At 32.1% G+C, this 26,970-nt stretch overlaps 2 protein-coding genes and 1 pseudogene across 2 annotated transcripts; 2 read left to right on the plus strand and 1 right to left on the minus strand.

Annotated features, from left to right (window-relative positions):
• Window positions 1–508: 508 nt before the first annotated feature.
• LOC117933295 (zinc finger A20 and AN1 domain-containing stress-associated protein 1-like) lies at window positions 509–970 on the minus strand. The gene has a single exon (XM_034854667.1). It carries the CDS (start codon window positions 968–970, stop codon window positions 509–511), a length of 462 nt encoding a protein of 153 aa, XP_034710558.1.
• Window positions 971–5,458: 4,488 nt separating this feature from the next.
• LOC117934092 (hypersensitive-induced response protein 4) lies at window positions 5,459–11,718 on the plus strand. The gene is made up of 5 exons (XM_034855706.1): window positions 5,459–5,763; window positions 8,762–8,882; window positions 9,009–9,100; window positions 10,268–10,364; window positions 10,983–11,718. The coding sequence occupies exons 1-5, from the start codon at window positions 5,575–5,577 to the stop codon at window positions 11,351–11,353; spliced, it is 870 nt and encodes a 289-aa protein (XP_034711597.1). The 5' UTR covers window positions 5,459–5,574; the 3' UTR covers window positions 11,354–11,718.
• Window positions 11,719–22,331: 10,613 nt separating this feature from the next.
• Window positions 22,332–26,246, plus strand: LOC117933296 (annotated as a pseudogene).
• Window positions 26,247–26,970: the final 724 nt, after the last annotated feature.

Here is a 26,970-nt window from a genome sequence, read left to right on the forward strand (position 1 = left end):
AGAAAAATGTAATTTTATTTATTTATTTATTATTATTATTATTATTATTATTATTATTTCAAGTATGAATATGTTTAGTAGATATATCTTTGATATAAAAAAATAAAAATACTTTGATAATTATAATAAAAAGTAAAAACAACTTTTTATTTTAATGTTTTTAAGAAGTAAAAACAGGTAATATTAAAAAAAACTGTTTTCAACAACCAACCCTCAATTTTCGGCGGCAAATAGGTTTCCTTTTCTTCTTTAACACTCTTTTATGAATGTTAATGGATTCTGTTGAATAACAATAACGGTTTTTAGGAGTACTGTTGACAAAAGATATTAAATTAATTGATAGAAAATAAATATAAATCAATCGAAGTTCTCACCATAAAACAAAGATTTGATTAAAAATTCAGTCCCAACCATATGAAACATTTCATGAATCACTCCTCCTTGAAATTCAAAATCGTAAGATTTAACAATTTCCATGTAATGAAAAATAAAGGTTTCCTATTACAGTTCATAACCTTCCTGGTAACTTCTCAGGCTTCAATGATGGGTTTTGCTTCCTCAAAATCTCACGCCCCATAGCCTTGTAGTCAAAGTTGCATTCATGCTTTTCGGGCAAATGATGCTTCCCACAGAACATAGTCCCACACCTACACTTAAATCCTATGATTCCCACCTTCTTCTTACACATCTCGCATTGCTCCGACTTCATCTTCGTGGAAGGATCACCATTACTAGTCTTCTTAGTATTGTCCAAAGATAAAGATAGTTGAGCCATGGAGGTGGCAACATCATCTAAAAATGAGGTTGACTCTACCCTTGGCCCCATAGCTTTCTTCATGGACATGACTTTTGCTTTCATAAACTCTTCTTCTTCCTTGAGAAAATCTCTATAGCACTTGGAGCATAGGTTTCGAGTGGCAGTTGTCCCAAAGAAGCCACATCCATTGGCGCATAGTATTGGATCTTCCATGTTTCTTCTTTTTCTTCTTTCTTCTTCTTCTCCTTTTGGGTATTGCTTGAACTCACTATTCTTCTCCTTCTCCTTCTCCTTTTGGTTGCCTTTTCTACACTATTTATAGATATATATGGTTGAGTTGTATTTGGATTTGGAAACCTTTTGGGGGAGAAGTTTCTATTTTCTAGAATCCTATTCAGATTGTGTTTCTAAACTTGTATGCTATATCCACAAAAATGACTAATCACGTGACTTTCCTATAAACAAAAGGAATCTAAAATTTTGTCCTTTAATTTGCCTATAAACAAAATACAAAAATAAAGTAAAATATAATTAAAATTATTTAAAAGCTTATGTATTCCTAAAAATTTTATTCCAAAATTAAAGAAAAATAAATACTAATTTTATTAATTTAAATTTATTATTCAAGTTTTTTATTTTTTTTCTCTTTAATTCGATTGTTTTTTATTAAGTTTGGACTCCTATAAAAATAGAAATTTGTATTGATAAGAGAATGATTAGTTTTAGAAAGTTATGTTTGTTTTTGAAAAATACTAAGGAAAGAAAAAAAAATATTAAGAAAAATGAATTTTAAATTAATTAAAAAAATATGAAATTAGTTTTAAAATTATATATTTTTAAATTATTTATTTCTTATCCCAACAAATTAAAATAAGTAAAATAAATTTAAAATAACATACTAGAGACTCTCAAATTTACAAAATGGTGGAAGAGCATAATACTTCAAAAGTGAACGTCCATTGGGTTGTGGTGAGAAATCTATTCCATTTTTATTTTTATTTTTGTCAAATATATTCAATGAAATTACATTTTGGATACATGCTTTTCACGATTGTTACGAGTAAGGATTTTGTATGGTTTATAGGATACTTAATTTTTCATTTATATTTTATTTTTAATATTCCAAAAGTGAGAAAATATGCTTGTGTTTAATTATTAAATTAATTTAATAATTTAATTTAAGTTTTAGTTACATTAAATATATTTAATAAAATAACTTAATATTATAATTTAAAATTAAAAACAACTTATAATAATAAACTAAAACAATTATTTTTCCTTTAAATCTCAAATATCTTTTGTTCTATTTATTTAAATGAATATTTGACAAAAGAAGCCTGTTACCTAAAAATAATAATGCTAAATATATTATATTAATTGCCCATACCTTAATATCAACACAATGCGTAACTTACAACAATTTAAAGTATAATTTAATTTAAACTCATCAAATATTTAAGGTTCAAGGAGACTGCTTGCTTTTTCCATTGGGTTAGGAATTAGTTTTTCATGTACCATTGGAAGATAAAGTAGAAGGCTCAAGATCAATAAACCTCCTTTCTCTTAAGTCTTGCCGTTGTGATCTTGTTTAGGATCGAAAGCTTTGCGCCACTATTTAATAATTCCGAGTTTAAAGGGAAAGCTACCCAACTCTCTTTAGATTGATGCCCAAGATATTACTTTTAAAGGTCATTGCAAGGATTCTCTTGAAGTGATTCTTCTTGTTAACTCTTTGAGACATATCTTTAAAAAAATAACAACTTTTAAAAACTATTTAAAAAATTTGAGAGGATAATTTTTTTTTATCATATCAAATTTAATTTTTTTAAAAAGATATATGATAATTCCAGACATTTTACATAAAAATTAATATATTTTTTATTTTATTTTATTTTATAGAATTTACTACTATATTTTATTTTTAAAAATGAAAAATAAAAAATACATACAAACAAATACTAAAGTTTTATCAAACTCAATAGATGAAAAAGAAATTTATATTATATGTATTCACTTAACTAAAATTGATTTTATCACATTTGTTAGGTATTTAAAAAATATGTAAAATTTTAAATAAATTTCATTATATTTATTTTGTATTGATTTTTATGGCTAACACAAAAAAAAAAATCATTATTATTTTTATTTACTATGCAAACAATAAGACATGTCTTAAATTTTATTATTTAATTTTATTTTTGTTATGGATGCCATTAAGGCCCTCAAGGCCTAAGAAAATACTTGGGAAAATTTATGCTATCTAAGTTGGATACCTACCCACATTTGTGTTGGATTGTGAAGCCTAAATTAATTTTATTATGTTATACTTGAGATGTCAAAAGTTGAACTACTTGATCAGTTTACAGGGGTTGAACTCATTCGACTGCAATTGAAATGTTTTTTTTCGAGAGGTTTTACTATTATAATTCTTCTTATTCATTTTTATTAGGGAATTGTTGAGTGTTAGTACACTCATTGGATGTATGAATCACATTGATCGTCGAATCACACTAAAAATTTTGTATTCTTTTTTATTTTTTGTTTGTGTATGCATGATTTGCTTAACAATTCATTAGCCCAATTTTGCTACAATTCGAGCCAAAGATCTAAAATAAATAATCATCTCTCAAGTTACCACAAATAGTAATACATTGAAAAAATTTATTTTGTGAACTCATGCATGTTGTTAAATGTAAGACACAATTCTTGCTTTTCTTCTTCTTTCTTCTTCCTCTTTTTTTCTTTAACTTTCTACTTTATAACTCACTAGTCTTGCAAAATATACCTATCTTCTTGTTTTTATTTATTTATTTATTAATTATTTACCTTTCCTAAACTCATCCTTGCTAAATGCACCCAACTTTTTTTTTTTTTTTTTTCTGTAATTTTTAAAATAAAATTTTAATGATGAATTATGATATTTTAAAATTTTACACGATTTTTAAATATTAAGTTATAAAGAAAAAAATATCAAATAAATGGATAAATTTCATACATAATAAAAAAATCCAAATTATTTTTTCAAAAGATGCTACTGTTATACTAAAAATTATAAAAATAGACAGTAATATTTTAATAAATCTATAAATTATATTAATAATATTTTATTCAAAAATAAGAAAAATAAATACAATTGTTTTTTTAAATATGCAAATAAACCCAACTTTCTTTATTATACATACATTTACTCCTTAATTACTATTGCAATATTTTACATCGATTTGGTCTAAATTCTCGTAATAAGTGATATAATTTATTAATTTTAAATTATTTTTAAATAGTATTAAAATCATTAAAGAATCAATGTATTAAAAAATTCAAAGAATACCTTGTTCAAAGAAAAAAAAAGTGACATCATCATTTTGGACAAGTTTTGATCTAAGAAAATTTTATATTAATTGCTCAAAGTTTTTACTTTTAAGTCTTAAATTATTTTAAAAATTTGTTAATGAATCTAATACATTAACTCTCATTTGATTCAAGAAAATTAGCTATAGGAAAAAAAATGAAAAAAGGCATAATCTTAAGGTAGGTAAGGAAAAGAAAATAAAGAAAAGAATTGATTTAATATTTTTTAAAATTCATTTTCACTTATTTTTCTTTTCTTTATAAAAATTAAACATTTTTTAAATATAAATTTATAACTCATTTTAGTTGTATTTATTTATTTTTTCCAATTTTTTTTTTATGTTGTATATCTAAAAAAGAATTTATAACTAATTTTAATTATATTTAATTTAATTTTTTTTTATGTTTTTCATGATAAATCAAATATAGAAAAAATTATTCTTTTCTAAAATAAAATATAGTTGACAATGCCTCCTTTCATAACAATTCATTTTCCTTTATTGACGAAAATTTGTTTAAGCCATATATTAAAAAAGAATTTACAACTAATTTTAATTATATTTGATATTTTTATTTATTTTGATAATAAATCAAATATAGAAAAAACCATTTTTAAATATGAGTTTTTTCTTTTTCTTACACAAAATATAGTTGAGAATGCTCAAGTTTTTTTTTTTTTTTTTAATTTTTTTTTATGTCATATACCTAAAAAAGGAATTTATAAATAATCTTAATTATATTTGATTTTTTTTTAATGTTTTTCATGATAAATCAAATTCAGAAAAATCACTTTTTAATATGATTTTTTTCTTGAAATAAAATATAATAATAATATGTTTACACAATTCATTTTCCTTGACAATTTTTTTTATTTTTTTATTTTATGTTATGTATCTAAAAAAGGAAAAAGAGGGTATGTTTGGAACTGACTTTGAAAACGGTATTTTATTTTTTGGAACAAAAAAATATAGAAAATATGTTGAACAACTAAAAACTATTTTTTATTTTCTATTTTAGTTGTTTTTTATTTTTCAAGTGTTTTATAAGATTTGTTTTAAGAAATAATTATAGTAAAATAATTTATAATAAAATATTAAATATAAAATTTATTTTTAAGATATATTTAAAAATATTAAAACAGTTTAAAACATTTTAGATTCCTAAATATATTTTTATTTTATAAAAATTAAATAATAATTTTAAAATATGATACTCAAAAACTATTTTTTAAAACAGCTGCCGAAACTATTTTTGAAAACTAATACCAAGCACTTTCATAAGATATTTATGGGTATACGATGGGATACTTATCGGACCATAAAGTATTTAAGTAATAATTCAGATATTTCATTGCAGATGCAAAGAACTTTCCAATCTTAGCCACTTGTCTTTCTGCCTCTGTAATCTTCCTTCGACAAGGGAACAAAGGCGGAATCCTAGAGAGAGAAAAAGAAACCCTAAGAGAGAGAATGGGGAACCTGTGTTGTATGGCGTGTGTAGACCAAGCCAGCATAGGGGTGGTGGAGAGATGGGGTCGCTTCGACAAAATGGCTCAGCCTGGCTTCCACTTCTTCAACCCTTTAGCCGGTGAGTGTCTCGCCGGCCTTTTGTCTACCCGGATCAGTTCTCTCGATGTCCGCATCGAGACCAAGACCAAGGTATTTGTTTTGTCTCTTCTTTTTGGGGGTTGGGGGTGCTGTTTCATTCTCGAGAAAATGAATGAAAATGGGTTTTGAATATTATGCTTTATGCTTCTTTTTTTTTTTTTTTTTTTTTTTTGGTGTTTTTAAAATTGAAATATCAAAATATTGGCTTTGCTAAGCGGAATTAGGAAGCCTTAGCCTCAGAGTTTTGGTTTCTTCCCCCGCCCCCTCCCCCCCCCCCCCCCCCCCTTTCTTTTTTTGCATTTTCACGGAAACCAAACATGGACTTTTGCATCTATACGCTTCTCTCCAGAATTGACTGGTTAATTGGTGTTACGTATTGCGATTGCATCGTAATTAACATGTTGAATATGTTTGTCGATTAGGATCCTGAATTTGATGCAACCTATTGCATTGTACTTTGTAATTTTATTCACTTTGGATCAAAACTTTCCATTTCTTATTTCAATTGTAAGGAAGAATAGCGTTCGATGACTTATCTTAGTAGCAATAAACTTTTAGTTTGAAAAGCATAAACATGTTTAAAGCTAAAAACTTTGAAAATTAGATTTGTGGGGTTCAAGATTCTGGGAGTAGATCGGTATGGTTTTGGCTGAATTCAGGTTTGGATGCAATGTACAGGTTGAAGTTGGTTGAATTGAATAAAAGAAATTTTTGTTTGAACCTGAAAAGGAGGGATACAATTTGCTCTCGCAGGATATGTACTTTGGAGTTGGATGCGAATGCTTTATTTAAGAGAACATCTCTTCAGCTGCGCCATGTATTAATGGACAATTGAGAATATGGAGATGCTTTATAGCACTTTCTGTTGGTCTAGATAATAGTGCGGTGCCCAAGAGGATTATTAAGCTTTAGTTATGGAAATCTATTCTTTGTTGTGCAGCATCAAGAGTGCCAGCATTGTTGTTGAGATATCTACTTGCTGCTAGTGTTATGCCACATCATCACAGTCATGAATTGATCCTGTTTTTACTTATGCGGACTGTGTACTGGGTGACATAATCATTGCTAGACCTGTTATAGGTAGATGCCGTGATACAAACTATGGGGCGAGCCTCTCACTTTTGAAATCATAATTTTTAAATCTTCAATCATAGGCAATGGCTGTAGGCATCATGATCTGTTTGGGAGCAGTAATCAACTTTATTTTGATAACATATTCCTAAAAATTCACCTCAGTTGTAGATGAGAAGAAAGCAAGAATATAAACAAACATGGACGATTATTTTAATTAGGTGATCATTTTTTTTATAAGAGAATGTATTAAAAGTGCACAAGAGTACAACGTATACAATGATGATTGAAAAGAGCAAAACAAAAAAGAGGGAAAACAAAAAAAATACTCCCTCCCTCAACAAGAACCCATCCAATCTACACAATCAATTATGGACAAAGTACTTATATTTATGCACACCCGAATCCACATAACAAGATTGTTAAGGAATGAACTTTTAAGTCCGACAATCTCACAGTTGAGATACTGATTAGGTGATTATGTGGATGAGTTTTGAACAATCTCACAATTGAGATGCTGATGGACTAAAAGAGTTGAAAAGCATGTCTCCTTCAATTTCCAGCCTGTAGCTTTAAGCATGTTATATGAGACTATCAATTGTATCTTAGCACTTGCAGGAGTCTTGAATAGGCTTCCTGCAACAGTTCAAGAAGCTGTCTTGTCCAAGATATGGATATTTAAAAAATCTTATCATTTAGCAACTATCCAGGCAACAACTAGGTACACCTCATTCCTCCCAACACCAAATAATTCTAAAATGAATCTGATACCTAGATTCAAGGAACCAAGTAGAATGTGGTGATTCAATTGCAGAAGTATAACCTTTTGACATTTTACCATTCTCTTCTTCCTTTGCCTTGTTGCTTCCTTAGTGATAGTAATTTCTTTGGTTCCATTTGCATGTTATTTTCCACATGTAAACAATACATATAGAAAGAGCATGGTAAGTTGTTGTCTTTTTTTATAATAATAATTAAAAAGAAAAGAGTCAATAAATTGTCTCTAGTGTAACCAGTGATCCACATATAACAAAAATTATGTAATGGTGCTAGGTACTCATTGAAACTAATAGATGTTCCTTCAGGCTGAAAAATCTCAAAAATAAATAAAATCAAAAACGAAAAAAAAAACATAAAAATTAATCCTCTTTGCCATTGTGGGCCTATTTATACGATCTTTTTATTTATTTATTTTAAACAGGATAGTCCTGTGATGATTTGCCCACCGTTCTTTCTCATTGAGGTCCATGTCTTACTCTTAGTCATGGTATATGATGTCCTTGCCTACTGCTTCAACCCATAATTTTTTTTTTTTTCTTTTTTGAGCTTAGCAACTTAAACTAGAACTTCTTAATCATATCGCTCCTAGCGCTAGCCTCTGAGGCTTGTCTCAGGTGGCAAGGGCTTAAGGTGGGGATGTGGGAGGTTCTAGATTCGAGTCCTAGAAGGGACAAATAAAAACATATGACTCCTTGTTCTATATCTTTTTGCATTGCCATATCCAAGCCAAGTTGCATTAGGTTGACACTTTGCATAAAACCAAATGAAGGAAAGTAAGGAACTTTAAGATAATGGCCATTAATGAAGAAATGGAAGTGAAGTTCAAGATCGAATTTCATTCTTCTTAACCTTCAACTGGTTTTCTATTAGTTTTAAATTCTTAAGGCACCCAAGCACCCCATGTGAATGCTTTACTGCATTCTTTTGTCAGTGATTGAAGACAAAATTGTTGAAATGCAATACCAAGGCTTGTAATTATAGCAGTTATGTGCTATCGTACTCTATGCTATGTTCAGATGCTTGGCAGGTATACTTCTTCAATAAGCTGTTCTATTATAAATGTATGTGATGAGAAGGAAAGCCTTGTCAGGCTAGTAAAGATTCTTGTGCATATTTATATAGTTCAAAATATTAGTTGTTTTGTAAAGCATTAGATTGCCTTTCAAAAGAACAGGTATAATGATTTTATGTTCTGCAGGACAATGTATTTGTTCAAATGCTTTGCTCAATCCAATATCGTGTGATTAAAGAAAATGCGGATGATGCCTTTTATGAGTTACAGAACCCCAAAGAGCAGATTCAGGCTTTTGTGTTTGATGGTAACTTTTGCATGGTTATCTGGAAATTTTTAGCCATATTATGCAGTAAATTTTCTGGTTTTTTGGTTTCTTTCACCCTTGATTCTTGATGCTATTCTGATGATGCATTTTGTTGTGTGTTGCAAGTGGTTCGAGCTCATGTTCCAAGAATGACTTTGGATGAGCTGTTTGAACAAAAGGGTGATGTTGCTAAAACCGTCTTGGAGGAGCTTGAGAAGGTAATTTGATGCTGTTACAGATGATTGAATGGTTAATAGTGATATGCCAAGTTTTATGGAAAGATGCATATTCAATTGACCTATATTTTGGTTCATTCAATTGCCTGTACTTGATGCAAGTTTATAGTTTTTTCTTGTTTTTCCTTTTTAAAGAACTCCCTCTCACCTATATTCTTCTCTCAACAATTAGAACTAGTAGCCAGCCATTGACACATTTAGGGAACTACACCACCTTCCACCAACTAATTGGTCCAAAAAAATTTTCCTGTTGGAGTTTCTCTGGCATTTAGAATGTGAGACAATATTTAACTAGAAATCTTATGGAATCAATACGTCTTTCTAAGCTCAACTTGCTTTCTAATTTATTTGCTTCTGTGTTATAGTTTCCTTTTTAATCTTAGAAAACTAGTTCAAGGATGACTTACAGCAAGTCCGGAACTGGAGAAAAAGGTTTTAATGGGTAATCTATTCATGTGGCATCCTGCTTCAGAGCTCTTCTAGTCCTCATCACAGAATTTTTTTGAAGTTAATTAGTCTTTAAAAAGCTTGCTAGATTATGATTTCTACGTTTTAATGTTTCCTCATTTCCATTTCCATTACCAGCTATACTAATGCTTTTATGTTCTCTTTATTTTCAGTGATTCATATACTTTCCCTGCTTTATTGGGTTCTTATTGTGCTGTTGCCTCTCCCTTTTTCTATTAAAATGAAAACAAGATCTTAGCTTGAATGATTTTGTTTAAAAACTTTTATGCCTTGCCTTATGGGAGGATGAGGAAATAAAATAGGAGAAACTTTTTTTTTTCCTGGAATTTTGAAGTGTATTATCTTCACATTTTGAAATGGAGGAGATAGCTGTGAATCTATGATCCTATCCATTTCATTGTAACTTTTAGTTTCCCCTCAATGATTCTTAAATTACTGTTCTTTGTTTAACTTCTGTATGCATTTTATTGGATTATTTGAATTAGTTGCAGTTGACTTTAGGGTATTAGTCATCAACTTATCATCTGATGGTTTCACCGTCACACTTTTTTGTCACCTTATTTAAGATGCTGGAGAATCTTCTTTGTATCTTCTGCCATTGCATAACTGAACAAAATTTTGTGCACTAAAAGCAACTTTATTTTTCTAAAATATCTATTATATGTTGAAAACATGGATCAGGTGATGGGAGCTTACGGATATAACATAGAGCACATACTGATGGTTGATATTATACCTGATGCTTCTGTACGCAAGGCAATGAATGAGATAAATGCAGGTTTTGACCTTCTACTGTTTTTTTCTTGTTCTTATTGCAACTGGACAAATTTTCTCATTCAAACTTCCAATGTAGGTAGAATGGATTTTCAATATCCAGATATAAACTATAAACTCTTCCACTTCTTAATAAGGATAAAACAAATTATGTTTTAGTAGAATAAGAAGGGTGTTAAGTGTTGGATTAAGAGCTTAATGTTGGTATCCAGTTTTAGAGCAAATTTGAAAGAAATCTACAGAATATAGCTCCTTGTATCTGAAATGTAAGTCTACAGTTTGTGAGAGCTAATTTAAAAGAATGCTAATGTAAGTAAACAATCTGTAATATATGTAACAAGAGTGAACTTTTGGCCTGTTTTCTTTATATATCTCCTCTCAATCATGAGCTAATTTGAAAGAATGCTAGTGTAAATAAAGCATCTTTAGTGTAAGTAAAGAGAAGGAAATTTTGGCATCCTTTCTACAATATTCCTGAATTAGTCATGGTTCTTTCCAACTTTTAATATTTTCCCAATTCTTTACATTCTATATTTCTGTTGGGTCCCCTGATTCCGCAGCATGCATGAGTCATGTGACCGCACCTGCAACTGTACTACACAGCATTATTTTTGTCTTACAGCTCAAAGGCTTCAGCTTGCTAATGTATACAAGGGAGAGGCTGAAAAGATCCTCCAAGTTAAGAAGGCAGAGGCTGAAGCTGAAGCCAAGTACCTAGGTGGGGTAGGTGTAGCCAAGCAGAGGCAGGCAATCACTGATGGCTTGAGAGAGAACATCTTGAACTTCTCCAACAAGGTGGATGGTACCTCAGCTAAGGAGGTGATGGATCTGATCATGGTCACCCAATACTTTGACACCATCAAAGACCTTGGGAACTCGTCAAAGAATACGACTGTTTTCATACCTCATGGCCCTGGTCATGTCAGGGATATTGGTTCACAGATTCGCAATGGGATGATGGAGGCAGGCAGTGCTCAGCTGAATGTGGAGTAGTAGTCTGCCCAATTCATAGGTACCATCTGAAACTGTCTTCCCTGTCTCATAGCGTCAACATATAGTTACATTTCTGTTTTAATAGACAAATAACTTTCACAGGAAGACCGAATAGGTCAAATAAAATAGTGGTAGAGTGGGTGCCTGTGGAGAGGAGAGTTATAGGGGACCGATACGCGGTTATGTGTTCGAAAGGGGGTGTAAATAAGATCTATTTGTTTTTATTTATTTCTTGGAACATTCTTCTTGAAGATGTGTCATGGTATATGTGATTCCATAGTTGTACAGAGATGATTCAAGATGATGATGGTACTGACGCTGGAACAAGGATTTCTGATTTTATTGTTGAACATATTTTAGTATTTCCTATGCTTCAATTTTATTTCCTTTCTTCTATTGGTTTTCTCTTTCTTTCCTCAGTCTTGAACAAAAACGACTAACTGCGTTCCAACCATTAATGTCTCCGAAAAATTTCCCATGTTCCTGTGAAATTTTCATGTTTTCTTTGAAATTTTGACAATTTATCTTGATTTTTTGGAAGGAAAGTTGACTCCTTGGCCACGTGGACTATTTGCCATTATCATTTATACTTATATATGCTATCTCAAGAAATAATATGATATATTTATGCAAATTAAATATTAAAATAAAACTTTTATAACGATATATTAAAGATTTTTTTATATTATTTTTATGAGTCTCGATGAAATTTTAACTCATACGATATTTTTAATATTTTCATAAAATTCAACCACCAACATTACCTCAATTTTCAATGTTACAATAATTGTTTGCAATTTAAACTTTTGAAATTTTTTGTCTTGGTTTTTCTTTTCCTTGTAATACTTTTTTCCCATGAATGATTTATCAATAAAATAAAATCTTTTTTTATAATAAGTAAAATAATCTTTTCATATTTTATTGGAGATTATGATATATTAATTAAAAAATATACAAATTTTAATTAAAGGAATTAATATAATATGCATCAGTTTTTTAGGATATTAATTTCAATGGGTAGCTATAAAATTGTTATGATGCATATATTAATTAACATCCAAGCATGTTAGGAAAAAAAAGGCTCAAATGATACAAATCCTCATCAATTTGAGAGCTTTTCCAAAGGCCGGAGACGTTAAACATTTTAGGCTAATTAGCCTTGTGGATGTTTTTATAAGCTTCTAACAAAACTTTGGGAGAATAAGCCGGAAAGAATGATTGAAAACATGGTGTTAGAGAACCAGAATGCCTTTATGGGAGGTATATAGATCCTTAATGCAATTTTGATTGCAAATGAGATAGTCAATCCGAGGAAAAAAAATTGCAAGGATGCTTTGTATTGTAAATTGGATAAAAAAAAAGACAGGATATGACCATGTGACTGAACTTCTCTATTGTACCAAAATACTTAGCCTTTTTACGTAACAACTCTGGTAAAAAAAAAAACTAGAGAAATAGTCACTACGACTTTTATAGTACTCCGGGTATCGTCCTCAATGACTGGTTTATGGAAATTGTCAATATTAGAATAAATGAATTGCTTTTGTTTAAATCCGAAAGTGAAAATCAATATGTGAATAATATGAAACTAAGTAAAAGAAATTAAATTAATAAAAAAATGAATATTGATTTTAAATTCGATTGATTCAAGTTTGGGGTTTTCCACAATCCAACCTAGGGTACAGAAATTAGAGAAAACAAGGGTCTTTTAAGTAATATAATCTTAGGGTTTTGGGATCCTTGGCGACTTGTGATCAAGTTGAGTTCTATAACTCAAAATTGCATCTGAAACCTAATTTTTCCTTTTTAAAACATATTCCTAAAACCATCAAATGAATGAAATTGATTACTAGTTTAAGATTTGACTTTTAAACCTTCCTACTCCTTATAGCTTTGTTTTGGGGCAAATAACGATATGGAAGACAAGGATAACCAATAATCAAGAATTACCAAGAATCACTAGTATCGGGTAATAACCTACCGTATCATTCCCTAAACTAACTCACAAAGATAGAATAAACAAAAAATGATAAATTGTTACCCAACCAATAGTTAATCTCATTGTTCTAATAATTTACCCATTGTCTCTATAGGTTTGCTAGCCCTTAGGTTTTCATGCTTCAAGCCCCAAGTTGGCTCTTAGCCTTTGATGGGGGTGATGTCACATTCACAATCCATAATAGGGTAAAAATCCGTAAATTCAATCAAAAGTACCTAAAACAATATATTAAATAAAGAAGAAAAAGAAAACAAATCAAAGTTCTAGTCTTCTTCCACCTTTAATGTCAAACTCTTTGGAAAAAAAATCCAAGATCCCTAAAACCTAGAATTAAGAGAGTTTATAAAATATCATCAATTACCTAACATGTGACACACTCTCATTGGCCACTTATTACAAAATAAATTCCTAAAAATGATTAAAAAAAATAATAAAATGATGATTTCTAGTCGTGTAGGGTCCACGTAGGGCAAATGGAGTGCCCTAGATGCAATTCTCGGGGTAGAGGAAGCGAAACATCAAAGTGGCAATGGGTGAATTCGAAATTGGTGTCATTTTGAATTGGATTTCGAATTCATAAATTGGATTTCGAATTCATAAGTTGAATTTCGAAATCATTTCGAAATGACCCTTTAGCTTGGTGTAGTTGTCTTCAAATGGCCATAACTTCTTCATTTCAGCTCTGATTTGCACACCGTTTAAAGCGTTGGACTCCTGACTTCCCGAGATTTGAAATGATATATATTATATATAAAATGGACTCCAAAAAGTGCTCCAAATTTGTCCTCACAATCAAAGTATATATTGTCATCATATTTTTGAGTTCTGAATTTCCATGCAGCTAAATCATGCTTCATGCCTCATTTCCCATGTTTTCTTGCCTTCTTTCTTACTCCATAATGGTCATTTCTCATCTTCCAAACTCATGATGTCCTCGTCTTGCCTTTCCTTATGGTCTATGAGTCTTGACTCACTTATTTCCTCATTTAGCCCTTTCTTGATCTTTCAAAATCTAAAGTGATTCAACTTGCACCCTTTTCTTCCCCTGAACCTGAGATAAGTCTCCAAAGTACAAATTAAACTCATGGCTAGGGTCTTAGCATTGATTTCGGTTAAGTTGGGTGATTTGAATATCCTTTGGTGCACAAATCATATCGAATATATGCCATTAGAGCTCATATTTTGGCTCCAATCACCATGTGGATTCCAAATTTCTCCTATGGTCTTAAGTGGAGAAAATATATATATTTTTTTTGCTAAGGAGACCCCTATTGAATTCTTCCCAACTTCAAGAGGCTTGTAGTAGGGAGATCTTTTTCTCTCTATCTTTTTATGATAGTCATGGAAGCTCTTAGTTATCTATTTTCAAAGGATGAATATGGAGCTATGGTTCATCAATGGCTTCAAGGTCAAGGATAAAGATGAAGAGGGAATGCAGACTCCCACATCTTGTTTGTAGATGATACACTTTTGTTTTATGAGGGCAATTTGGATGAACTAAGATATTGGAGATGGGTTGTAAATTTGTAATTGACTTTGAGCTTGTGTTAGGTCTAAAAAAACTTGTAAAAAGTGAGCTTATTCCGATAGGAGAAGTGGAGAAAGTGGGTAGATTGGCATCTATGTTTGTGTGTAAAATAGGCTTCTTACTTCTTATCTTAGTTTAAGAGTACACTCTCGAGCCTATCAATCTATTATATGTCCATTTTTGCAATTCTTAGGAAAGTGAGGAACATATTAGGAAAAATTCAAAAAGATTTTTTGTGACAAGATCCTTTCGAAGGTAATAAGATACATATAGTGAATTGGTCTAAGGTTTGAAAGGATGAAAAATTGGGAAAAGTGAGATTTGATTCACTGATATAAAAATATATGGAAAAAGGAACCTCAAAAATTTTAAATTAGTATTATCTTCATTTATTTAAAAATAATTTGAAATATATACACTTTTTAATGAATCATCAAATTATAAAAAAAAAAAAAAAACCCCTTTCCTTGTCATGTCATTCAAATCAATTGAAAACTAGACTCTTCCATGTAAATGTTTCTATTCCTTTTAGATTTATTATTATTATTATTATTATTATTATTATTATTATTATTATTATTATTATTATTATTTTATTTGGATTTTTTTTTCTCTAGAAACATTATAAAGTAAGAATTTGAAAAAAAAAGAGATTTTATTCTACTATTAATAATTTAAAAATAAATTCATATTCTTGATAATAAATAAACCAATAATAAATTTTTATTTATTATACAATATTAATAATTGTTTAATATAATAGAGAATAAAATTTACTGTAAGTGTTTTTTAGATATAAAATGCTTTATAATATGGTTGTACTTTGATATATAGTATAAAAATAAATAAGTAAATAATTATTTTATATTAAATAAACTAATCATAATTAAAATATTTATATATTATTAAATTTATTATTTATTATTAATAAACAACCTTATTACTTTTTGAATTGGTAATTATGATTAAATAAGATTTGTTTGACAATATTTCTTCTTAAAATTCTAGGAAATAAAAAAAATATTAATCTTATTTAAATAGGATCTATTTTGCATAGTATTTTCCTAAATTTTTAGGAAACTAAAATAAGAATTCTACGATGTGTTTGTTTCTAGAAAAAAAATCCAAAATAATAAAATAATAATAATGATAATAATGATAATGATAATAATAATAATGATAATAATAATAATAATAATAATAATAATAATAATAATAATAATAATAATGATAATAATAATAATGATAATAATAATGATTATAATAATAATAATGATGATGATAATAATAATAATAATAATAATAATAATAATAATAATTATTATTATTATTATTATTATTATTATTATTACAAAAGATATTACAAAAGATAGAGAATTACAAAAGATATTTATGGATGATCATCTACAAGTTGCTACTGAATCTCATATTTTATAACACTCTCCCTTGGATGATCATAAGAATAATAATAATAACTCAATTGAATTTAATTAGGGGTCTCTCCCTTTGATAGGGAATTACAAAAGATATTTATGGATGATCATCCACAAATTACTATTGAATCTCATATTTTATAACACTCCCCCTTGGATGATCATAAGAATAATAATAATAACTCAATTGAATTTAATTAGGGGTCTCTCCCTTTGATAGGGAATTACAAAAGATATTTATGGATGATCATCCACAAATTACTATTGAATCTCATATTTTATAACACTCCCCCTTGGATGATCATAAGAATATGCTTCATTAAAATCTTACTAGGAAAATCCCTAGTGAAGGAAAAAGAGTACAATATTCTTTTGGATTACTACAACTGCCTCGTTAAAAACCTTGTTAGTAAAACCTAATAGGACAAAACTTGGACGAAGGAAAAAAGAGTGCAACGTAGTGATATTCTTATCAATTAGTTCCCCCTCATGTTGACATGATTATATTTTCTCTAGTAACATAGCATGGAGATCTTTGAGTCGACGTATTCCAATGAGCTTCTTGAGTATTGTAGTTGACAATGCCTTTGTAAATAGATCTTTGATGGAGGGTAGTCCACATGTTTCCATTATTTTCTTGATTGATCTCCATGATATTGTCATACCATCATATATAAATACATACCTCATTTGAGATCGAGCTTTGTGAGGGTCTAAAAGATAGTCAACATCTACATATTCAAGCAATTAAGATTATGATCCTTCAGAATAACATAGACCCATGTTATTGTAATACATGATTGATTTTATTCCAATGTCTTTGAGTTGGTGCAGAACTATATCTCACAAGTAAATTAACAAGAAATACAATATATGGTCGTGTATAATTTGCAAGATTCATCGGTGCACCAATAATACTATAATATGGTACTTCTGGACCAAGTAGTTCTTCATTATCTTCTTTAGGATAGAAGATGTCCTTTTTCACTTCAAGTGAATAAACTATCATAAGATAATTTAATGTAATTGATGTACTAAATCTCCATTTGGAAAATACTCAATCTGCAGGTCGAGACAAAATTTTGCTTTTCCAAAATCTTTCATCTTAAATTCATTTTTTTCAAGTAATTTGTTGTTCTTGTGAGCTCGTCAAGAGTTCCAACAAGATTTAAGTTATCAACATACACTGCAATAATTGCAAATCTGGTTTCTAATTTCTTAATGAAGATGTATGGGCATATAGGGTTATTCATATACCCTTCTTTTAGCAAGTATTCGCTAAGGCGATTGTACCATATGCATCCAGATTAATCCATACAAGGATCGTTGTAACTTGATTGAGTACATGCTACGAGGCTTTGTACAATTTGCTTTCGACAGTTTAAATCCTTCAGGGACTTTCATGTATACATCATTATCCATGGATTCGTATAAATATGTTGTGATAACATCCATGAGACGCATATCTAGTCTTTCTAAGACTGCTAAACTAATTAAGAAACAAAATGTGATTACGTTCATGACGGGAGAGTATGTTTCCTTGTTGCCAATACCAGGTCTCTACGAAAAACATTGTGCTATTAATCGTGTTTTATATCTTATAATCTCATTATTCTCATTGTGTTTTTGTACAAATACCCATTTGTACCCAACAAGCTTTACATCTTCAGGTGTTTGGACTATAGGTCCAAAAACTTATCGTTTTGTTAATGAGTTTAACTCTGCCTACATAGCTTCTTTCCATTTTGGCCAATCATTTCTATGTCGACATTCTTCCACATTTCGTGGTTCAGGATCTTCATCATTTCTTATGATATTAGAGGCCACTTGGAAAGTGAAAAATATTGTTAATAATAATATTATTTCGATCCCCTTTTTCTCCTGTGTATACAAAACTTACTAAGATTTCACAATTTTTAGGTAATTATGCATCTTCAGGGGCTTCTTGTTCAATATGTGCATCTTCAAGGGCTTCTTGTTCAATATGTGCCTCTTCAAGGGCTTTTTATTCAATATATGTCTCTTCAGGGTCTTTTTATTCAATATGTGTCTCTTTAGGGGCTTCTTGTTCAATATGTACCTCTTCATGGGCTTCTTGTTCAATATGTGTCTCTTCAGGGGCTTCTTGTTCAATATGTGTCTCTTTAGGGGCTTCTTGTTCAATATGTGTCTCTTTAGGGGCTTCTTGTTCAATATGTGCCTCTTCGGGGGCTTCTTGTTCAATATGTGCCTCTTCAGGGGCTTTCTCCATTATTTGTGCTTCTTCTAGGGCTATAGATTTATCAATTTTAAACTGATCAGTCATTTTGATGGCCTCTTTTAGAGTGTCAAGTTTTTCTTGGGTTCTTCTCTTTCGGGGAGTTACATCCTTTGAGCCGACAGGTCTACCACACTTCAGGCGTATCTTATATTCATTTGTTAACTGTTCTACAGGGACATCAATCCATGCTGGAGTATTCTAGGTTAGTGAAAATGATTTTGTCACTTTCTTTGCATTAATGAAGGCATTTGGTAGTTGATTTGCAAGTTCTTGTAAATAAATAATCTTTTAAACTTCCAGTTCACATTAATTGGTACGAGGATCAAGATAAGTCAAAGTTAATGCATTCCAAATAATTTCATGTCGTTCTTCTAGAACTGGCTTTTCTCCCCCTAATGATTAGAAAATTGTCTGATTAAAATGATAATCTACACAACATGTTATTCTACCTTTTAAGTGTATAGGTAGACTAGTCACTAAATAAAAACTTCTAGTTTTATAATGTACATCCATACGACCTTTTACCCCGAGGGACTAAGTTAGTCTGAAAATGTCATTCACAAGATTCTTCTGGATCTAGCATTGTATAAAATGTCATTCACATGGAATCAAATACTACTAGTGATATGGTATAAGCTCTTATAAAGCCATTAGTCAAGTTTCTATCACCTGATATAGTATTAACAATGTCTATCATCAATGTTGTGCAATTAATGAGACAAAAGTTTCATCAAAGTAACAAGTCATAAAACATTGTCATAAAGACCCTGTCTTTATAGAGTTGAAGAAATATTATCATAGAGAAAGAGTTAAAACAATGGAAAAATATTAGTCATTGATGATGACTTAACTTAATAAAAGCAATGAGAGTATATATAACACAATAAAACAAATATGAAAAGATAATTTAAAGTTATATATTTCTTAAATAATCTCACACATTTGATTTTGTAAGTGTGGAACAATTTATACATGAAATAACGAGGAAGTATTTCAATAATCAAACTAATTGTAGTGATAGATCAATAATTTTATTCAAAATATTATTATGATCTAAATCAATGTGCAAAAATTAATTCATAAATCAAAATTTTAAGAGAACATATCATGATTTAAAGCATCTTGTTGTCTCAAAACTTTAATTGAAGTACTGCAAATCCATCTGAACATATATGTAAAGATATAACATAATATATTGAGAACAATAGTTGAACCTATTGTAATTTCAAAATTATTTTTTGATAATGAAATTATTGCATTAATAAAAATACCATATGTGGCAACATGCAATAATATATATTATTTTATATAACTCAAATTTTCAATCATAAAAACATGCTATAAAGAAAATTGACATGTAAAATCAATTTATCAATCATATGACCAAGTCATATATTTCACACGTATCCAAAAAAATCTCAATTTTCTAAATCAAAAGATTGTTGTGTATTAAACAACAAAAAATATTCCAAATGACCACCTCTAATGCAAAAATATCATACTTTCATGCATTAATAACAATATAACTTTTAATAATAGAAATTTATAAAAATTATCAAACACTTACCTATTTGTATAAATTGATATACAAAATATTAATCTTTTGATAACATATAAATATTATCTATATGCTTGTTATCATAGCTTCAGGCTATAATATATTTCATTATAACTTTTGGTTATATAAATTTTATAAAGTTGTACAAAATTGTTAGTTAACAATTTTGTTCTTTATAGCTTCTAGTTATAAGAAAGTGCGTATTAACAACTTTAGCATAACCCTTGATTAGCACAAAGAATATTAATTTCTTATTTTCATAACTTCGGGTTATGAATAATAATATTTATATAACTTTTGGTTATATAACTAAATTTAAAAAAATTATGTATCTTCTAGGTACATAGTTGTTTATTGACAATTTTGTTTTGTATAACTTTTGGTTATACAAGAGAATTAAAAATTGTATGCATAGCTTTTGGCTATGAAACAATTGTTAATAAAAATTGTTTTCCATTATTCTTGTTGTGAAAAATAAGTGAGTACAAAATAAAAATTAAAAGCCAATATTTTTCATAACTTTGAGTTATGATTATTTTGTCAAAACAAGAAAATCTGCAAATTTGTACATAACTTTAGGCTATGAACTATTTATGTGTAACTTCTAGTTACACAATATAATTAAAAGAAATTAAAGAAATTAAAAGTTAATATCTTTCATAGCTTAAGGTTATGATTATTTTGTCAGAACAAGAAAATATTTAAATTTATGCATAGCTTTAGGCTATGAAATGCTTTTTTATATAAATTTGTGCATAACTGCAAGCTATGAACTATTCATTTTATAGCTTCTGACTGTATAATATTATTTTGTATAACTTTGAATTATACTATTGTAGACCCCATTTGGGGCTTATTCACTTTTGTCATGCAGGTTATTTTCTTTGCCAGCTGGAGGGCTCCTTGAAAGCCACGTGTTGCTTCATGACTGGTTGCTAGGGAATCACAATAGTGGAGTTGATGGACGAATGAGAGAGCAACACATATGGGAGGATATGCTGGGGATTTTGCAGGCCGTTATTGGGTAGCAGGCCAGCTGCATAGTAGAGGAGGCTGGCAGCTGTAGGAACCGGGGGATGCTTTTCAGAGAGTTTTTGGCATGCTGAAGAAAAAGGGAAAAAAACGGTGAGAGAGGGGAGCTGGAGGAGAGCTCAGGGAGAAAACCAGAGCTCAAGGGGAGCGTATGAGGGAGAGTAGGCTTTTGAGTATGAGGCCAGCTGCAAGTGAGGGGAGGGGAGATATTGATTTTTGAGGATTCGAAGGAGAAGGGGGCTAAGAGAAGAGATGAGAGATTTTTCTGGAGAGGTGCAGCCCAAAACATCCAGCTGAGGAAGAGACTTTCAGGTTTGGTTACTATGGTTTTCACGTACGTTTTCATTCTTCATGCCTTTCATACATATCTTATTCTCTTGGATTTTCAATTCCGTTTGTTGGTTTGTTTTAGTTTGGAGTTGTTTTGGTTTAATATCTGAAGAGTTTGCTGTATGTTGTGCTCTATTCTTGTAAGCATTCTCTGTTTTTTTTAACCCACTGATTGTTGGCCCCATGGATAAAAGAGGACATGGGCTCAACATATTTGTTAAATGCTTCATGTTCTATTCCCGTTTTTGTTTCTTGCTCCTCTGTTTTCTCTTGAATGCACGCTCAAGGCTTTAAGACTGTAAATCTGTGCTGGTGTGCTGGTGGAGAATGAATTGATTTGAGGAACATTTGAGGATAAAAGAGGCTTTCAGATGTCCATGAATCTGGGTGGATGTGTGGGGCATATAGATGTTAAATCAACGCAGCAGGGTATTAATCTCCTATGAATGGTCAGTAGCTCTGGTCAAAAGGTCAAAAATCTCACTCAATGTAGGAGGTTGGTGTTTTCAGTAAAGCTAAGATCGTTTCATTACTTCGTGAGATTGACTTGACCACTGTTAATTTTGAGACTGGTATCTTCACTGATGAATCACACAGTAAGCACGAGGACTTTAAATGCGACAAATATACAATGTCTAGTGCTTTTGCTGTTTCTACTGTCATTTAATCCTTGCATCTTAGGAAGGAGATTCATGGGCATATGCTGTGAATAGGGTTGGATTTAGATGGCATGGTTTGGAGCACATTATCAGATATGTATGGGAAGTGTGGGAGTATAGAGAAAGTTTGGCATATTTTTGATAAAACTGTTGACCGAGATGTGGTTTAATGGACAACAATGATTGATAGATACTTCAAGGAGGGAATGAGGAAAGAGGGATTTGCACTGTTCTTAGACTTGTTGAAATCTGGGATATGGCTCAATAAGTTCACCTTTTCTGGAGGTTCTTCCTAAACTGTTTCTTCTAGCTAATTCCATCAGCACTACCAGAAATAGTGCTAAAGTTTCTGGGGTTTATAATCCAACTGTCATCATGAAGCCTCTGAGAGACAGTATGCTAGTTGCATATCTACAACGAGCCTTGAGTGTTAGTGATACATGCAGTACCTAGCCGGTTATTGATGCTGAAACGAGGATATGGTTCATTACAGTCGTGGCGAGGACAGAACTGGATCGGCGTGGTGAGGACAGTGCCAGAGAGGAAGTTGACAAAGGTCTTAAATTACCAATCAACGAAGATTTGGTTTCTGAGCCTCAACAAAAAGAGAGCCAGTTTAAGAAAAGGGTTGTTTTTGGACTGGGCATTGGAATTCTAGTTGGTGGTGTTGTATTGGCTGGAGTTCTGCTACCTTCCTAAAGTAGTTTATTGGAGGAAGTGGTTCAAAAGGCCCAGGATTCTTAATTGTATCGTGAGATCTCCTTGGAGTACCATTGATATAGTCGGTGAGATTGCTTAGCCAATCATTTTCCTTTGGTTTGCTTACCAGAACCACCAGATCCCAACGGGTTATATCATCGACAATCAGTAGAGCTTCACATCTTGGCCTTCTATACCTTGGGTCGCTTTTAGTGCTGCTTGTGTGCTCCATTTTATATAGACAAACGGCAATGGAGGCACAATGTCTGGGGCCATTACATTAGCTGCTGTCATCATTCTCGATTGGAATATGGGGGTATGCTTGTATGGGTTTCAGCTCCTTATAAGTCGCGTTGTAGCACTTTTTTGCTGCTGGCTTGTCTCGGGTTTCCCTCATTTGTTTTGGAGTACACTTCTGGTACTTGGGACATTGTATAAGTTATGCAGTTGTAGCATCTGTCCTGTTAGGTGTTGTTGTTTCCCTCATCTATCAGCTAGGAATCCACTAGTTGCAATGAAAGGAATTTGTTGCTATCCCAGCAAGTGTGTACGTGCATGCCTTCCCACTCTTTCATGCAATTACTCACCTCACATTAATGATGTCAGTTGCACCTTTTAAGCCTATTTTCACCTCTCTCCCATACCCATTTTCCATTATCTCCACACCCATTCTCTAACCCGTTAAACCCATTCCATGTTTATCTCCACACCCATTCTCTAACCCGTTAAACTAACTCCATGTCCATATTCTCCTACCTACTAAACCATTCATACCCATCTCCTGCACCCTGTATCCTTCACATTCATCTACCCACTTTTCTCTTTAAACCTCCATGCCTTTGTTTCTAATGCAAGTTCCATTCCGTCATCAATCTCTGAAACCCAAGAAATCTGTAAACCATCCTTGGTAACATACACTATCCTTTTGGCTGCCTTGACCCTCCAGAAGCACTTCGTTTCCTTTCATTCAATTATCTCTCAGGTGGTGAAAGTTTGGTTCCGGGTCAGTGAGGGAATGTAAGGGAATCTATTGGTACCGAAATTGATGAAGATGTCTTGCGTGCACACCGATCTGAATTTCTTGCTGCTATGACGGCGGAATCAGCAATATAGTTCCAGTAGCAGTGAGGTTGTCATTAATTGATGTCCAACCAAAGGAGATAGGAATTCCCACCAAGGTTTATTATGCTGTTGAGGAAGTGAAAGAGAGTGCAACCCAGAAAAGCCAGAATAGTTCAAGCAATTGACTCACTACTGAATCTGGTGTTAGAGCTGAAGCATATTGTAATCTTGTCAGGATTTGCATCCCTTACTGACCACGTATATCAAAGAGAGGCACCTGAAGTCATTTCCTTTTTCTACGTGTTTAAGGACTCAAAATGATGGGGCCTTTTCTTTCAAGAGCTCTCATGCTGACTTTTGGTTATGATCATCCTGCATATGAATGCACCAAAACTGTGGACAAGAATAAGCCAGTAGCGAGCCAATATCAAGTAAACTGGAAGCAGAAAATGCAAATGCATATTCTCCTCAGAAAGTGACTGTCATTGAGGAAGCAATCCGGGTTGAGGATGGTGAATTTTGTGAGGAAGAATATTCATGTGGTTTATAGTTTTGCTTCAGTTGCTTCTCAAAGACATACTCTCCTTGTTCCTGTTTGATATGGGAGTTTTGAACTCAAAAAGACTAGAGATGAGTTCTTTGCTTTCATAAATGATTGCACAGACCCTAAAGCATACACTGTTCTTCTTAGAGGCGCGAGCAAGGTTCATTTGAATGGAGTGGAAAGAAACTTGTAGAATGCCATGTCTGTGGCAAGAAACATGATAAAAATGCCAAAGCTTGTTCCTCGTGTGGGTGCTACAGAGTCAACTCTTTCAGCTATATTAAAACAGAAAAGTTCGTTTGTTGAAGGGATTTAATTGAACGCAAATGGAAAGGTTTCGTAAGGTTTTTCTTCTGGGCATGGGTTCTCTGCCAAGCTTAGAAGTGTCAGCATTGTATATAAGCGCTTTTGAATGGGGACAACAACTAAGAAAGTTTAGCTTGATCAAGGACAAACCTCGCTAGTGATGCTTCTCAATCCGGTAACAAAGACAGAGAAATCTTCTCCAGATCTGATGAGGGAAATGCTGAGGATTTGCTTGGTGTAGCTGGACTGCCTTTGCAAGATAAAGGCTGGATATCCCCACCAGATAGTGTCTATAGTAACAGCTCAGAATCTGTCATTATCTCAGATGAAGCAAGTCTTCCTGGAAGACAAAAGAGAAAATCCAGCATAAAATTGCGTCACTTGAAGCTTATGCCATTGATGCATGCACAAATGATGACCAAAAGAAAACAGCTGGGATGATTCTTAGGGAATTGGGATTGGTCAAAACAGCATCTTCAGCATTAAATCTCCTCATAGATGTTGGGTATGTTCCTGTACACGTCAATCTCAATCTGTTAAAGTTCAACATCCGGGTGATTATCCAGATGAGGTTATATCAGCTGCTAGAAATCTTCTGTCTGAGCCCTTTGACCCAGACGAGGTTGACAGAAAGGATCTTACTCACTTGAAGGTTTATGCCATAGATGTTGATGAGGTTGATGAGCTTGATGATGCCCTGAGTGCAACAAGGTTGCTAGATAGGCGGATTAAAGTTTGGATACATGTGGCAGATCCAACTAGCATCGTTCAACCTGGAAGCATAGTATACAGAGAAGCAATGAAAAGAGGGACTTCTATTTTCTTGCCTACTGCCACTTATCCTATGTTCCCTGAGAAACTTGCCATGGAGGGAATGAGCTTGAAACAAGGAGAGTTTTGCAATGCTGTTACTGTATCTGTTGTACTGCATTCTGATGGCAACATTGCAGAATGCTCAGTAGATAGCTCCATCATCAAGCCAACCTATATGCTGACATATGGGAGTGCATCTGAATTTCTTCATTTGAACTTGGAAGAGGAGGTTGAACTGAAAATTCTATCTGAGGTTGCAGCTCTCCAGTTGTGATGGCGTTGAAATCAGGGTGCAATTGACACATCCACATCAGAAACATGTATCAAGGTGGCTAATCCAAGTGATCCAGAGCCGTCAATAAATCTTTATGTTGAAGACCAGGCTGATCCTGCAATGCGACTTGTCACTGAGATGATGATACTCTGTGAGGAAGCTGTAGCCACTTATGGTTCTTGCAATAATATTCCTTCACCCTACAGAGGGCAGCCCCAATCAAATGTCGACACATCCGCAGTTGCACATCTTCCAGAAGGACCTGCTAGGAGATCTGCTCTTGAAAAAATATTGCATGCTGCTGTATGGATCCTGACAGCCAGGGGTGGCATGACCTCTCATGCTGCTGATTGTAGCCCGTGGGTGGAGAAAGTGCTGTGTTTCTGGTTGCTTTAACATCCGTGTAAATGACATTGAGAAGGAAGTTGTAGTTGGAGACAAAGTGATCAAAGAAGACGATTGGATTTTACTCAATGAGCCCAAAGAGCCCTCAGACAAGCCACTGGGAAGCTGAGAGCAATGCTTCAGTCAGCAGAGGAACAAGTCAGGGGCTTGAAAAAAGGCAGAGCACATTCCTGAGTCAATTAGCAGCCAAGACAATTCCTAATGGAATCCACTGCTTGTCTACATGTCAGCCAGCCTTACATGCTGATTGTAAGCGCATCAGATGACTGCACTGCCATTTTATAGGATCTCAGCTCCTTGGTTTTTGTCAGGGAGCTTCCTCAGTTCCCGGCATCAATTTCAACCATATAGGTCACCAGAGTGGGGCTGTTAAAGTATGGAAAATGGGTTACTCTCTGTTTGAGGGGAAGATCATCAGGATTTCAGAAAGGAGAAGATGGCGGCTGCAATCACCAACTTCAAGGTGAAATATCATTTGCACCTCAGGTCCACGTGCGTGGCCACCTCTAGCATTACCACCTTTTGAGCCATGTGCCACCCCCCTTCAAACTCTTTCCCTTTGATTTCAAAATAATAATTTCCAACCCTGTTTTGAAATGATTTTCCAATTTCTGATTTTTAAATGATTTCAAGTCATCAAATTTTCCATCCTTAGGGTTTTTAGAAACCAACATCCCATTTTCAATAAAATTTGGTTGTCATTTTCTTTCCGGCA

The sequence above is a fragment of the Vitis riparia genome, chromosome 16, assembly GCF_004353265.1.
Source record: "Vitis riparia cultivar Riparia Gloire de Montpellier isolate 1030 chromosome 16, EGFV_Vit.rip_1.0, whole genome shotgun sequence".
NCBI classification, from domain to species: domain Eukaryota; kingdom Viridiplantae; phylum Streptophyta; class Magnoliopsida; order Vitales; family Vitaceae; genus Vitis; species Vitis riparia.

Coding starts and splice junctions, on each gene's coding strand:
- LOC117933295 (XM_034854667.1), bottom strand. CDS start 970: ATGGAAGATCCAATACTATGCGCCAATGGATGTGGCTTCTTTGGGACA.
- LOC117934092 (XM_034855706.1), top strand. CDS start 5,575: ATGGGGAACCTGTGTTGTATGGCGTGTGTAGACCAAGCCAGCATAGGG. Junction 5,764..8,761: donor GCATCGAGACCAAGACCAAG/GTATTTGTTTTG, acceptor TATGTTCTGCAG/GACAATGTATTTGTTCAAAT. Junction 10,365..10,982: donor AATGAATGAGATAAATGCAG/GTTTTGACCTTC, acceptor TTTGTCTTACAG/CTCAAAGGCTTCAGCTTGCT.